The sequence below is a fragment of the Hemibagrus wyckioides genome, linkage group LG11 (genome assembly GCF_019097595.1).
Source record: "Hemibagrus wyckioides isolate EC202008001 linkage group LG11, SWU_Hwy_1.0, whole genome shotgun sequence".
Classification (NCBI taxonomy): domain Eukaryota; kingdom Metazoa; phylum Chordata; class Actinopteri; order Siluriformes; family Bagridae; genus Hemibagrus; species Hemibagrus wyckioides.
Genome location: NC_080720.1, coordinates 15,137,192 through 15,150,335, shown reverse-complemented (window position 1 = coordinate 15,150,335; position 13,144 = coordinate 15,137,192). Strand labels below are relative to the sequence as shown.

Genomic DNA, 13,144 nt, shown 5'->3' with positions numbered 1-13,144 from the left:
CCTCTCTCTGTCTTTCTTTTCTCTCTCTCTCTCTCTCTCTCTCTCTCTCTCTCTCTCTTTCTCTCTCACTCACACACACACACACACAGCATGCGCTCCTCAGATGAATGGTCTGCTCAACTCAGCAGGATGTGGTATGATGTGAAGGGAACAGACAGGATATTTTAGAGAAAAGTCAGACATTTTCCAGGATAGCTATAACAATTACACCTCTCACTCTTTCTCACTCTGTGTCTTTTTTCTTTTAAGAAGTTCACAATTATCAGTAAGTCATAACCAATCCTGACCTGATTTACCAACCTATCCTGTGTCTGAGTCTTTAAGTTAATTGAGTTTCAATACCTTATCGGCTTAGAGAAGGGTACGTCGTAGGTCACGTGTTGACACTTGTGTGACGTGTGTGTGGGTTAATATGATGGAGTGTGTTTATAATATGGATGTTAGTGTAGGTATTGCGTACTTCAGGTGATTGAATGCTTTTTGAGCTGCATTAATAATTATATCAGTGGAAGTTCATCAAAAGACTAGCAAGAAAAAAGTATCAGATATCCTGCTTTCCGGGATCCTAGAGCTGAAATGCACAACAGGCTATTAGACTATTTAGACGGAATACTAAATATAAAATACCGAAAGACAGTAATTATATGTTATAGATATATAATTCTCACTGTTCCGTATCTGAAGGAACAATGTGCTTCAGCAAACACTGCTTTTTTACTGAAAAATGTACTTCTTAATAACCTCCAAATTGAAAATTTTGGTTTGCACTTCAAAAACATTCTTATTTTTAGCATTTATTACTAAACACCATGGTGACACCCCCTTGTAGCCACTTCAATCCTGCCCTGGCTTTACCTACAGCAAATTCTGGAGTGACACCAACCTGAGAAAATCCTACAAAGCTAGAACACAGCATGAAATCTCTGATACAAACTGCAAAAAGATTCAATGTGTTGTAGCTGTTTGCAACAGCACCCTACTATTATTTGTAACTCAGTTGTAAATCTGAATGTCTTGGTCATAAATGATCTCATGGTCATTGCTGGACACTGTCGGGGTTAAGCTTAGCTTGATCAAATCGCATTTGTGTTACACAGGTACATAGCAGGATGTGAAAGAAAATATCTCTAGGTCAATTTCTAAGAAGGAGATAAATATATTATAAATCTATGGGTTTATTGTGGTTGTAATTGTGCATGATGGGGTTTTTTTTGGACAATTCCACTAATATTTTGTGTAATAGTTGAATATTCAAGTTACTTCATACTGGATTACTTCACAGAGTGGTGTGCTTAACTGTGTTGATGCTCAGATTGCAACCCTGTGGGTTAGTATCTACAAATACCCATCTATGTATGAGCCTTTGTGTGTGACTGGCATGCCAGGTATGATGGTGTATTATTAGACTGAATACCTGACTGTAGGTGTATTCTTAGTTCCGGTATTACTTAGTAATCTGATGGGGATTTGTTCTGAGCTGTCTGATCAGGCGGTTAAGAGTGTCCCACTATTTTCCACCACGACTGCCCAAAAGGGGCTGGGTTTTAGGAACATTTGGTCATTTGTTGGCATGCTAATTTAACAGGTATCAATATAACCTGTATTTAGAGTATGATCTCACTAGCTGTAGTGTAGTGGAACATCATTCCTGAATGTGCGTGTGTTTGTCACAAACTTACAAATTAAATTTTTCACAAGTTGCAGATAATTTCTTGTAGTCTCTGGGTGCTTCCTTTTTCCTTTTGTCTTTTTCTCTGGCCTTCATACTCTCAAGGGTCAGTCAATCTGCACATTCATATTTACACACACACACACACACACACAAACAAACACACACATTTGTTTACTGAAAGGCACTAATTATGTCATATTGTGTATGTGTTGTGCTGATGGCTGTCTGTGGCCCTTTTGCCCAAATTCACCTATTGATGATGACCTTAACAGCAGGAATTCAAATTCCAAACTATTTCTCATAGCCTAACAAAGTGAGTTGGACGTGTAAAGTCATATTTTGTGCACGTAAACCCCTCAAGTCATGTCACACACGTACTGTACCATGCATACCATAAACAAAAGTCACGCATTGCATAGCAGATGAACAGGACACAACATATAGGGATCCTAAGACTATGTGTACAATGTACACAAGAGGAACATTTGAATAACATACACTGTGGGATGTCCAACTGTTTTACAGTCAGGAATACACCTCCCGTATAAAAGGTTTTGAGGCAGAAGAACTCAAAAATACCTTACCAAGAATCAAATAAAATTAAAAACTGGTTAAAATAAAACACTTTATGTCATTACAGAAAATATGCACTTCATTCTTAAAATAAAACACGCACACACACACACACACACACTTACTTACACACACACAAGTGAAGTGAACAACATTGTTTTCCTCATTACAGTGGCACCTGTCATGTGTGGGATATATTAGTTTCAAGTAAACAGTCAGTTCTTAAAGTTGATGTGCTAAAAGGAGGAAAAATTGGTAAAAGCGTAAGGATCTGGGCAACTTTGACAAGGGCCCAACTGTGATGGCTAGATGACTGGGTTAAAATATCTCTAAAAAGGCAGGTATGTGGTGGTTAATACCTACCAAATGTGGTCAAAGGATGGACAACTGGTTATCCAGTGAACGGATTATTGGCACCCAAAACTCAATGATATGTGTGAGGGAAGTGAAGGCTAGCCCATCTGGTCCGATCCCACAGAAGAGCTACTGTAGCACAAGTTGCTAAAAAAAGTTCATGCTGTGTGTGCATCACTTACCTTGAGAAGAGATACATTATAGGAGGAACACAAGCCAGTGGACACAGTGTGATGCTCTGGTCAATGTTCTGATGGGAAACCTTGCATCCTGCCATTCATGGATGGATGTTACTTTACACAAAGGATAACACTGATGATGGCCTGGATGTTGGTAGTATAGGGAGTATTTCATAAACTGCTGATCTCCTGGGATTTTCACACAGCAGTCTCCAGAGTTTACATGGAATGGTGTGAAAAAAAAACACTGAGTGAGCAACAGTTCTGTGAGTGGAGGTGCCATGTTAATCAGACAAGTTAGAGGAAAATGGCCTGATTAGTTCCAGCTGCCAAGAAGGATATAGTAACTTGATTAATCACTTTTTACAACCAGGGTGAGCAAAAAAGCATCTTAGCATACAGAAAACTTCAGACCTTGAGGTGGATGGGCTACAATAGCAATACATTAGATGGGTCACAGACAGTTGAAGATATACACACATACACTCATCAGGCATAACATTATAAGCACTGAGAGGTGAAGTGAATAACATCTATAATATTCCCTCATCATGGCACCTGTTAGTGGGTGGGATATATTAGGCAGCAAATGAACATTTTGTCCTCAAAGTTGATGTATTAGAAGCAGGAAAAATGGGCAAGTGTAAGGATTTGAGCGAGTTTGACAAGGGCCAAATTGTGATGGCTAGACGACTGGATCAGAGCATCTCCAAAAATACAGCTCTTGGGGGGTTCTTCCTGGTCTGGAGTGGTCAGTATCTATCAAAAGTATCCTTTAAGTCCTGTAAGTCCTTTAAGTCCTGTAAGTTGTGAGCTGGGGCCCATGGAGGCCCCACCATGCAACTTACAGGACTTAAAGGATCTGCTGCTAACATTTTGGTGCCAGATACCACAGCGCACCTTTGGGGAGCTAGTGGAGCCTCGACAGGTCAGGGCTGTTTTGGCAGCAAAAGGGGGGACCAACACAATATTAGGTCATAATGTTAATGTCATAATGTGCCTGATCTATCCAGTCTATACTTCTTGGATGTCATGAACCCCAGTATTGCACTCTAAATCACTCTCATTTCTTTATATGGGGCTCTTACTGGGTTTCCGGGCCAGTAGTTTTCCTGCTCTGTACATCGCACTCCATAGCTAGATCACAATGTACCCAAGTCCAGATTGAATTAAGAGGGGTTGAATGCTGCCCTGGCACCTCACAGACTCATTTTACTGTGCTTTTCAAAAGCCTGACAAAAACATCCAAAGACATTGAGTAGGTTGAGGCCAATGTGCCCTTCTTCTTTCAGTAAGCAACAACACCTGCTGCATTGCTGGTTACAGCCACAACTGGTCTACCTTCCTAGAAGTGCACATCTTTCTAATTACCGATTACCACGAAACCCAAATAACACACCCCACTCAACACTTACATGCAAAGTCACTGGGGCATGCAACTTTGAGAATCACTCCTTTTTTGGGTTCTTTTTAAGATTCCTTAATGACTACCAGTTTTGTGATTAGGAAATAGTTCTCTTGCTATTTATGCTATTTATGTCTGGATACAAATCTTTTTGGAGTGAACAATTTAATTATATTATTGTGTCGTTATATCAACATTGTGTTTTAACTGGCTTCATTTCATTGTGATAGGATCGTAATACCCTTGTGCAAAATGCAAAAATATAGGAAAAGTGAGACTAAAATTTTTATTTATAGTTTATGGAGGCTGTATAGGCCAGTGTTCAAAGATACCATGTAAAATCACACTGATATGGATTAGATTGTGTTACTGCAAATGATGCTATAGTTTGCACTGACATTGTTTTTACTAGTGTTTGTGAGGTTTTGGTCAAGACAAACCAAGCATTTTTAGACCATTAACAATTTCACACTTGTCTGTATCTGCAATATCAGACGTCCATGGAAGGTTTTGGCTTAGCTGTTCCCTGCTGTTTACAGTAGTACCTCTCTTTTGTGTCCCATAGCCCATTCCTCCACTGGTGAATTCCAGTGGAGGAATGGGATTAGAGAGATTAAAGTCAAGCTGCCTGATTGTGGTGCCACAACACACAGCCAACAATCTCCTACACACACACATATATATAGTCACACCTCCTTGAAGCAGCAGTACTTGTGATTTGCGGCATATTTTTATTACAGCTAGGAAGGTTATAGGCTTACACCACATTTAACATCTGTTTCTCCCTTTATCTTCAACTATACTTACACTTAAACACTCAGTTGGCCCCAGACCCAATTCCTTAAAGGAACAGGACCACCATAGAACCATTTAGGTGTTATTTAGATGCCGGTTTATTCCTAGCACAACAGTTACACCAACATGGTAGTGACATTGTAGTGTGTGTGGTGCTGGTGAGTGTCAGCAGCATTGCTAAGATTTTTTGAACACCTCATTCTCACTGCTGGGTTTGCGAATAGACAAGGGTCATGTGACCAGTTTTGACATTTATACAAGGAAGGTAATTATACACACATTGTGCATAAAAAAACAGAGCAGCTGTAATCTCTATCTGTTAATCTGCACCTTCTAGCAAGGCTGCTCTGGTTGATAAACCCATATCAACACAACACACATGACTTATTGTCCGTTATTGTCCAATACTGCCATAACTGTGCTTTGAATGGTACACCACCCAAATATGGAGGTCTCTTTCCATTAATAGACAGGGTGGAGGGGGGCTGACAAGTTGTATACATGCAAAGTGCCTATACAGGTGATTGAAGGAAATTAAAAGAAAAACAACAACAACATAAAGTGACTTAGTAAGGTGTTGATCCACCAAATGCCACCAGAACAGCTTCAAGGTGCTTTGGCATCAATTCTACAAGTCTCTGGAAGAGTACTGGATGGACACTTGATTTGGAACATAACATCTGAAATTTCCCAAAGGTGTTCAGATCTGGTGCCTCTGAAGGCCATAGTATATGACTTCTTTTCATATTCATACAATTATTCACTGACTCTAGTTGGCCTGCGGATGCGGAAAGAATAACTTTGTATTTGCAGTGCCCTTTCCTTATATGGGGACAACAGGTGGACCTAAACCATGCCAGGAAAGTGTCCCACCATCAGAACAGGCCACAATTTTTTTGTCATCTGTCCTGTATCTGTAGGCACCTGATAAAAACAACCAAGAGTGTATTTTGTCTAATTCCCTCTTGGCTACTTTGTTTGTTTTCGTTCATCAGCAGTTTCAGCTGCCTTACATTTAAATGGCCACTGGTTACACCGGAAAAACAGCTGAGGAGCTCCTCTCTCATAGTTTCTACACCGCTTTCTCTTCCTCTTCCTTTCCTCCCCCACTCTTCCTCTTTCTACCTCCCTTTGTTTGCCTTCAGTTGGTTTCTACCCGACCACAATTCTTGAACTCTGATTGGTCGGTTTGTTTGAGGGGCGGAGCCACTCTTTGCCTAGCTACGTTTTTATTTGTCCAACGCAGAGCTGCGCAGTGTCATACTGACGGTACAGAGCTCTCAGTACGAACAGAAGACGCTTAAAGCTTTCAGTTATTACGTGTTATTAAAAACGTTTAAGATATATACATATAAAAAAAAAAGAAATTAAAGGTTTCTTAGGGGTTGTGTAAATAGTACAACGGTGAAGAAAGCACTCCGTCTAGTCGTTATTTGGGTCTGTTTCTGTCTTGATCCTTCCTTCCTGTTTTGTTCTGTCAGGGAACAAACGACTGCGCGAGCCGAAAGGACGTGAGACGAACCGATATATAGAGAGAGAGAGAGACAGCCTCTCGCTCTCTTTCTTTTCTGTCTCTCTGTGTCTTTTATCCTCTCATCCTTGGTTGTCGTGTCCCCGGGTCTGAACGCGTCCCGCGGAGTCTTAATGCCCGCGGAGGATGAGCCCAGCCATCGAGGGGATGGAGTCAGAGCAGCCGATGGCTTTAGGGAAGGGGGTTCTCCTTGAGCCCTTCGTCCACCAGGTGGGGGGTCACTCGTGCGTGCTGCGCTTCGGCGAGCAGACTATCTGCAAGCCGCTCATCCCGCGAGAACACCAGTTCTACAAGAGCCTCCCGGCGGCCATGCGAAAGTTCACCCCGCAGTACCGAGGTAAGCAGCCAGCTGGGGCTAGTTAGCGAGCTAGCTAACTAGCCTTCGGCCTGTGTCTCTCTCTGCCTGTCTTCTTCGCTTCTGTGTCTTGTCTCTGGCGGCTCGCGCTAAGCCACAGTGTAGTGTGTATTATAACTGCATGTTACTCTGCCGAGGAGTCTCAGTACTGCGCCAGCATGCTGCCCTATTAAATAGTGCTTAACAACTTAATTAAGTGTTTAATAACTGGGGTACTGTTTAGTAAGCGTTTCCATCATCGACCTCATTTCGTGTTACGGAAGACTGTTTTATCTGTTTTTGTTTGTTTGTTTTGATTATGACTGTGCGCAGTGATCTTTGTTTATGTCCTGAAGATGTACAGTAATTGCATCAATGCAGATGGAGTTAAAGGACCTTTACCACGTGACGGCGCTGTAGTCAACAACTAAATGCCAACTGGTTTCCTGTTTGACATCCAGTACAGTGCTATTTTATACCTTGCAAAGTGCAAGTAGATCGAGACTCAAACAAGGGTTTATTTTGTGTTGTCGACAAAGAAAAAGGTATGGTTTTGTTTCAAAGGTAATAAAACTTGAATATCAGGAGGAGAAACACGATCTCTCTCACCTCTCTGGATGATCATTCAAACCATCAAAAGCTGTGATTTTCATCTTATTAAAAAAAGGGGAAGGGGATGATCTGTTCAGTCATCACACACTGACACAGCTTTTTTTTAATGCACATATTGCACACATTTTCTGTAAGTGCCTCGAAACCTGACTGTTCCCAATGACGGCTTACATTAGTTTTCACTTCCTACTTTTCTGTTCTGTTGGTGTACATTTTCTGTATGTATAGCGTTCTAATGCCTGAGTGGAAAGATATCCACTGCCGTATATTTAGTAGTCTTTATTTGTATCTGTCTTCTTGAGAATTGTGTACCCAAATTTGTTATCGTTTAAACTGTATTGTACTTCTCTTTTGTGTCTCTCAAGATCTCTCCTTTTATTTATTTATTTATTTATTCATTCATTCATTCATTCCTGCGGTGTTTTATTTATCATATTTAAACCAGACAGAGTGTAGCGTACAGGACTTAAAGTACTGGACTGGTTCGAATTGGGGATGTAAATATTAGAGAAGCAGAAAGAGCTGGGAAATGTAATTGGCTTTAGTCCCGCATCCTATAAAGACTTTATAAAATGATCCCTTTGTTCTAATAATTCTGAGCAGGTTGCACACTGTCATCATTTCTTTTCTTTTCTTTTCTTTTCTTTTCTTTTTTTTTTTTTTAAGTGTTTTTAATATATAAACGATGGGTATAATTTATTTTCTAATAAATTAATTTGAAAGATGCAGAGATTAAAATATTTTATTAAAATAAGCATCATTCTTGTTTCTTGACTGTGATTTTTCTTTTTATATATGTGGCTTTTTTGGGTTTCTGTGGCAGGGGATTTTTGTGAACACTTGTGTACTTGCTCTTTTTGCTTGAGCTTGATTTAATAAATCATTTGGTTTTCAAGTTTTCCGCCTTGTGTCCTTTCTTACGGGTTTAAATTCACCATCACATGTCAATGCTTTTGCTGAAGAAAATGTATACTTCCTCAGTCAGATGAAACCACATCTATATTGTGGCTTTTGTTCCTCCCCCCCACCCAGTTCTCTTTGTTCCTGTCTTTTTCCTCTGTACCGCTGTTTTCTGCACACATCTCTCTCTCGTTCTGTGTTGTGGACTTGTCTGATCTCTATCAGGTTAGCCGAGGGCTGTGCAGACGGCTCTGTAACTTTTGTAAAACGCTGGAAAGCTTGTAAGCACGTAAAAAAAGAGTGGAGTGGGTAAGATGGATCAAGATTTCCCAGTCTGCCTATTTTTGAGCTGGGAAGTCTGACTATGTTTTAATAAGATGAAGTGTTTTTGTTGTTGTTGTTTGTTTTTTTTTGTCTTGTTCTTGAAAGTAACTTCTCTATCGTTCCTTCCCTTTTTCTGTAGGGGTCGTGTCGGTGAGCTTCGAGGAGGATGAGGAAGGTAATCTGTGTCTCATTGCCTACCCGCTGCACAGTGATCTGGGTGATCTGGAGAACGTAGACCCCTCGTCTGACCTGGAACCTAAGAATAAGATGAAATGGTCTAATAAAATGTTGCTGGACAATGAAGGCTACAGCAAGGAACGGGCCAGACACTCGCGCAAGGACAAAGACAAGAGGTAAGGAGGCCTCTGGTCATCATCTCAGAAACTTTTACAGTGAACATTTCACACTAGCATGAAATTGCTGCATAATATATCTTAAGGACAATCGAAGCCATTTTGTAATCTACATTAAGCATTAAGTGTTGCCAGTCACTTCATCTTTACTGGATTATCTAAAGCCTTGTTTCAGTTGGATTAGTTTTACCAAAGGAGGTACTACAATTTGAGACAAATCTTGCTAATGCTTAGTTTTTAGGTGGCAGTAAAGCAGTAGTACAAGCTGAAGGCAAAAGACATTCATGAGACTTCTGTAGCATTTTCATGATGGAAGAGGTACAAGCAGTACATGGTGGACATGGAGTGTCCTTGTCTGTGCAAGCAACCCTTTTGATAAATCTCTGTAATGCTGGCCAATTTTCACTACATGTTGTAGTGCCTTCTTGACACCCACTGTGTAGTTGTTGTACCATACTGGGATACAATTTGTAAGGATCCTTTCTGTGGTACAGTGATAGAAGTTCACCATGATCTGAAGAGCAAGACAAGCTTTCTTCAGTCTCCTCAGAAAGTACAGAGGCTGTTGTGCGTTTTTGACAAGAGAGGAGGTATTAAGGTTATGTGATTATACCACAGTAGTCAGCTGACAATAAAATGTAAAGATCTGTGCAAGCACCAAATGAAGGAATCACTGCAAGGTCTTTATTCTTTGTCTAGATATTTTGGACAAATATTGCCATTTAAAATCTATTAAGATGGTGATGTGGCTATAAATTGTCATCATACACATGTTGGAGACATGCATGTTGGGGATGGTGCCACACACACACCTCTCTCACACACACTCTCTCTCTCTCTCTCTCTCTCTCTCTCATACTCACACACACACACACACTCTCTTTCTCTCTATCGCTCTCTACAGTCTGAAACGTGAGGATGAGCTGGAGTGGTTCCAGCAGGCTGAGGTTCTCTATTACAGCCTGGAGAGGAGTAACGCTGCTGCACCACAGCTGAAGCACAACCCCTGGAGCCTCAAGTGCCACCAGCAACACTTGCAAAGGATGAAGGAGAACGCGAAGCACCGCAACCAGTACAGTATCCTCCAATTGCAGAAGACCTCTGAGCTGCATATTGTTGTGCTGTGCTTTAAGCCCCTTTGCGTGTGAGGGATGTTAAGATTTCTATGAATATTTTGTAATCATTGAAAAATGATATAAACCACATACCATATTGTGATGAAAAGGTTGTAATCTGTACAGCTGCAAGCTGATAGTGTTGTAGAATTAGTGTTCCTTGACCCAGACCCCCTCCCAGAATTTATCCTGTTGGAGAACCTGACATGGCGTCACACAATGCCATGTGTTTTGGATCTGAAGATGGGCACACGGCAGCATGGTGACGATGCTTCAGAGGAAAAGAAAGCCATGCAGATCCGCAAATGCCAGCAGAGCACGTCGGCCAGCATCGGGGTCCGTCTCTGTGGCATGCAGGTGAGCTTCCACTCAACTCCTGGCAGTGTACCTTTTGTTTAGTTTGTCCTGACCTAAATATTGAATTACATTTAGACATGCACAAATGTTACAAATGATCTGAGCTTTTGTACAATCAGTTAGCATGATCACAACCACAAATTTGCTTACATTTAAATAGGGATCTAGAAATGATGCATAGTCTTGATTATTAAATATTTATTATAGGGAACATTTACTTTATTTTTAAAATAATTTAAAATGTGATTTCTGTTTATTTTAAATGGGGGGGCATCTCATTTTTGGCGTGGTCTCAGGTTCTTGCATGTAGTCACAGCTGCTAATGAGCATAGGGTGTGATTTGAGAAAACGTAACCTAAGCCTGGATAAGTTCTAACTTCTGTGTTGTAGTAAAGCCACTCTCACTTTCTACAGGTCTACCAGTCTAACTCCGGTCAGCTCATGTTCATGAACAAGTACCACGGGCGAAAGCTGACGCTGTCTGGTTTTAAGGAGGCTCTGTTCCAGTTTTTCCATGACGGACGGAGGTTACGGCGTGAGCTTCTCTCCCCTGTGCTGCGGCGCCTCAGAGAAATGCAGGCCGCCCTGGAGGCGTGTGAGAGCTACCGCTTCTACTCCAGCTCGCTCCTCATTATCTACGATGGAGACCCGCCGTGTTCACGTCGCTCTACTGAGGATCGCCTCTCTGATGAAGAGGGGGAAGAAGATGAAGAAGAGGAGGAGGAAGAGGAGGAGCAAGGCGCTTTTGGGTTTCCTCACAGCACTGGAGGAGCGAGTGGGAGCAGCAATAGTGGTGCTAGTAGTGGTGCTAAAAGCCGTAGTGGGAACTCCAGGCCTGTGGTGGATGTTCGAATGATTGATTTCGCCCACACCACGTGCCGGCACTATGGGGAGGACAGTGTAGTACATGAGGGGCAGGACACGGGATACATCTTTGGCCTACAGAACCTTATAACCATCATCTCCCAGTTAGAGGAACACAGTGCCGATTGAACTGGGCCTTCTGCTTGAAATATTGAAACTCAAAAATATACAATGAAACTGCGGATTGTGAGATTAAAACAGTTGGACTTTGCCAGTGTCAATCTCTCTGTCAAATATCATTGTCTCTTTTTTGATTCACATCTTTCTTTCTTGATTTCTTTCTTTCTCTCCGTCCAGCACCTATAAAGGGGCGTTAACGAAGCTGCAAGATTTAGCAAGTTCTTTTGTGTCTTATGTTGGTGTTCCTTTTTTCTTTTTCCTGTTTATAAAGAATTAAATCAGTGTGAGAAGACTGGGGGAGATGACATGACGGAGGTTTGTTTACTTGACATGGTGACTGACAGCCTTGCTCACATCTCCCCCCCACACCCTCTTCCACTTTGTTTTACATCTCTACATTTTCTAAAACCATTTACAGGCAAAGAAACCACAAAAAAAGTGTAAATAATCCATAATCTGTGAATCTAGCCATGTCCATTCCAGAAGAATGATGTAGCGCTACAGATTGCACTCGGTTATTTGCTTGTACTTTGTGATGAGAGCAAACGGAAGGTGGAGAAAGGTTGCTTTTCATTAAGAAATGACCACTTACAAAGTTTTCCACTGTAAAGAGAGAACTATATTCCAGTAAGCAGTAGAGGCACACAGTGACTGTAATAGAGCTTTATTTATTTGATATACTGAATTTCTTATATAAACTAAAAAAAAAACAAAAAAAAACAAATGGTGACATGAAAACTACATTCCATGTTATTACTATTATAATGGTTATAATAATAATAATAGTATTTGACATGTTCAGATACCTGTACTGTCAACAGTATGTTGGAGGAAAAATAAAACTGCTTTTTGTTAAAGGTGCTGTTTACTGAGTTTTTCATTATAAGGTAAATCTTGTGAGGGTTGTGAGATTATAAATGATCGTATATGGCATGAGAAGGAACCGTATAAAACTTCTGTATTGCTGATATGAGGCTACTGTGTTGCTGTATATGGGTTAAAATATAATTCCCTCGGCGACATTGCTTACAGCAGCAACACTACTGTTTATGAGGGTCAAGGTCATTTAGAATAGGCAGTGCCGCTGGAGTTTGGAGTAATGAAATGGACTCTAATGTCTCTAGCCATGCAGCCCTAATCTAATTGTGTGTGTGTGTGTGTGTGGAAATGTGTGTGCTCATTTATGCAGTTATGCAATTATTCAATCAGCTGATCAGGGGTTAAGACAGCTGAGAGGAGAATGACCAGCTTGGTCTGAGCTGACAGGATGTCCGGCAATCTGTGATGAGCAGAAATTTCAGATCTCCCAACACATCAAAACCTTGCAGAAGGACCACATCAGGTTCCACTCCTGTCAGCTAAGAACAGGAATGCAGGCTATCATGGGCACAGAAACGTACTAAAGATACAAAAGATGTACCTTTGATGGTAAAACCCGCTGGAGTTGGTACATCTTTTGTATCTTTAGTACATGTTCTACCTGAAAATGTAAGCTAATTAAAGGTCTCCACATGTGCTTTCCAAAAACAGACAATACTTACTAAAGGATACATTTATTTCATAGAGCATAACTGGTTCGAAAATAGGGGGAAAACTTGATCTCTTTGCATCTCATAGAAAATCCATTTTAACCTGGAGCTTTTGAAAACTTTACAG

General features: G+C 40.9%; 1 protein-coding gene across 1 annotated transcript; it reads left to right on the top strand.

Moving 5' to 3' along the window:
• Positions 1 to 6,221: 6,221 nt before the first annotated feature.
• ip6k2a (inositol hexakisphosphate kinase 2a) lies at positions 6,222 to 12,345 on the top strand. Its single transcript, XM_058403507.1, has 5 exons — positions 6,222 to 6,846; positions 8,819 to 9,032; positions 9,937 to 10,109; positions 10,329 to 10,504; positions 10,919 to 12,345. Exons 1-5 carry the CDS (start codon positions 6,636 to 6,638, stop codon positions 11,495 to 11,497), a joined length of 1,353 nt encoding a protein of 450 aa, XP_058259490.1. The 5' UTR covers positions 6,222 to 6,635; the 3' UTR covers positions 11,498 to 12,345.
• The last annotated feature ends 799 nt before the right edge of the window (positions 12,346 to 13,144 follow it).

Excerpts from the sequence above, each read along its gene's own strand:
- ip6k2a (XM_058403507.1), top strand. The coding sequence starts at position 6,636 with ATGAGCCCAGCCATCGAGGGGATGGAGTCAGAGCAGCCGATGGCTTTA. Across the intron at positions 10,110-10,328 it reads GAAGCACCGCAACCAGTACA|AATTTATCCTGTTGGAGAAC; the intron begins GTATCCTCCAAT and ends ACCCCCTCCCAG. Across the intron at positions 10,505-10,918 it reads TCCGTCTCTGTGGCATGCAG|GTCTACCAGTCTAACTCCGG; the intron begins GTGAGCTTCCAC and ends CACTTTCTACAG.